Genomic DNA, 1,870 nt, shown 5'->3' on the forward strand with positions numbered 1-1,870 from the left:
GGGACCGGGTCTGGATACGGGACCGGGTCTGGATACGGGACCGGGTCGGTACGGGACCGGGTCTGGATACGGGACCGGGTCTGGATACGGGACCAGGTCTGGATACGGGACCGGGTCTGGAGACCGGGTCTGGATACGGGACCGGGTCTGGATACAGGACTGGGTCGATACGGGACCAGGTCTGGATACTGGACCGGGTCTGGGATGTGCTGGGACCGGCTGCTGGGGAGCCCAGACCTGTGGTCCAGGTCGGAACCAGGAATGTCTCGGATCATGTCGGTTCGGCTCGTGAGTCAAGTACTGCAGCAGCAACAGCATGACGTCACCCGGTGACCCGGGTCCAGGTGTTCGGGCTCCAGCCTGACCCTACCTGAAGGTGAGGATGCTCAGCGGGCGGTAGGACTTGTGGCTCGTGTTGTCCGCCATCCTCTTGCCCCAGAAGTCGTTGGTGAAGATGTTCCGGAGGCTGGAACCGGGCCGAACGTCCGGGTTGTTCACGATAGCCCACACGTCGTCGTGGACCAGCTCCCCGTGGAGAGAGTTGCTGTAGCACAGGACACACAGGGACACCAGCGCCGCGTAGCGACCCCCGAACCGAGCCGCCTCCAGCCGGAGCCTGGCCCGGGCCCGCTGCTGGGCTTTCTGCTCCGGTCCCGACGTTGTCATGTTGAGCCCGGTTGTCCCTGCGGCACCGCTGGGTCCGAGGCACCGCAGAACCAGAACATTCACCCTGGCCGCTGTCGCTTCTTCAACAAGTCCGCTCACCAGCTGCTTGTGCTACTGCGCATGCGCAGACTGAAATACGTCATCTTCCTAAAGCGTTACTGGAAATAAACCGAGATAAAAGGTTTATGTGACATCTGTGGAGATAAATGTATGACCTGTGGACCTGTAACTTCATTTATGCACCTGTAAAAAAGCTTTACATGAATATCTTTTTATTGCAAAGTCAAAGGAAAAACCGGTTACAAATGTGTAAAATTAGATTTACACAAATATAATTAAAGTTACACATGTAATTCATCATTTGCTTTTTTTTTTTAACTTGTCTGTTTTCTACAACTGCAACTCAAATGTACAACTTCTCAAATGTGCCGCTAAGAGACCTCAACTCTCCTGCACAGGTGCCTCCTCTGCTGGGTGTGTTTATGTTTATGTTTATGTTTATTTGTCATCTGCAGGTTAACACAAAGTCAACAATGCAATGGTCCTGATGATAAGACCTGATTCAACTCGCTGACACAAAACAAGAAATACTAAAGCATGCAATAAGGGTACAAAATAGAAAAAGAAATATAACATTTATAAGGTCCAAATGAAATATAGTAAACAAAAACATAGTAAAATATAACAGTGCAAGTACAATATATTTGTATAAATACGTATTTCACAGGTAGTAATATAAGCTAAAGTGCACATGATATATACTGCACATAACTAACATTCACTACACAGGTTGTGTGACAGGTCATTGCACAGGTAGTGAGGAACATTGAGATGAATTGTGATGTTAAGGTAGTGACATACATGATGCAGCCACATAGTGCAGCAGCAACAAATATATTAGGTGTCCCAGATATGAGTACGTTTTGTTGAGCCGAGACAGAGAGAAAATGTCCAGTACCACAGTACAGTCGGGGCTGGATGACTCCAGCCATGCTTCCATAAAGGCCAAAACACAACAGCTCCTCGTGTCCCGCTCACAATACATTTGTGTGTGCAGGTTCTACAGTCTATTCATCAGAGACTGATGACGTACGATGTGACGATGTATGATGTGATGACATACAATGTGATGACATACAATGTGATGATGTACGATGTGATGATGTACAATGTGATGATGTACGATGTGATGACATACAATGTG

General features: G+C 48.4%; 1 protein-coding gene across 1 annotated transcript in view; it reads right to left on the bottom strand.

The window, feature by feature from the left end:
• LOC119428133 (protein O-mannosyl-transferase TMTC1) overlaps positions 1-666 on the bottom strand; it is a 9,906-nt gene extending 9,240 nt beyond the window's left edge. Inside the window, exon 1 of the mRNA XM_037695770.1 lies at positions 371-666. Within this exon, the coding sequence (XP_037551698.1) occupies positions 371-666 (296 nt within the window). The remainder of the gene's footprint in view (positions 1-370) is intronic.
• Between the last annotated feature and the right edge of the window lie 1,204 nt (positions 667-1,870).

Source organism: Nematolebias whitei, chromosome 22 (genome assembly GCF_014905685.2).
Source record: "Nematolebias whitei isolate Nwh7 chromosome 22, NemWhi1, whole genome shotgun sequence".
In the NCBI taxonomy this organism is placed as follows: domain Eukaryota; kingdom Metazoa; phylum Chordata; class Actinopteri; order Cyprinodontiformes; family Rivulidae; genus Nematolebias; species Nematolebias whitei.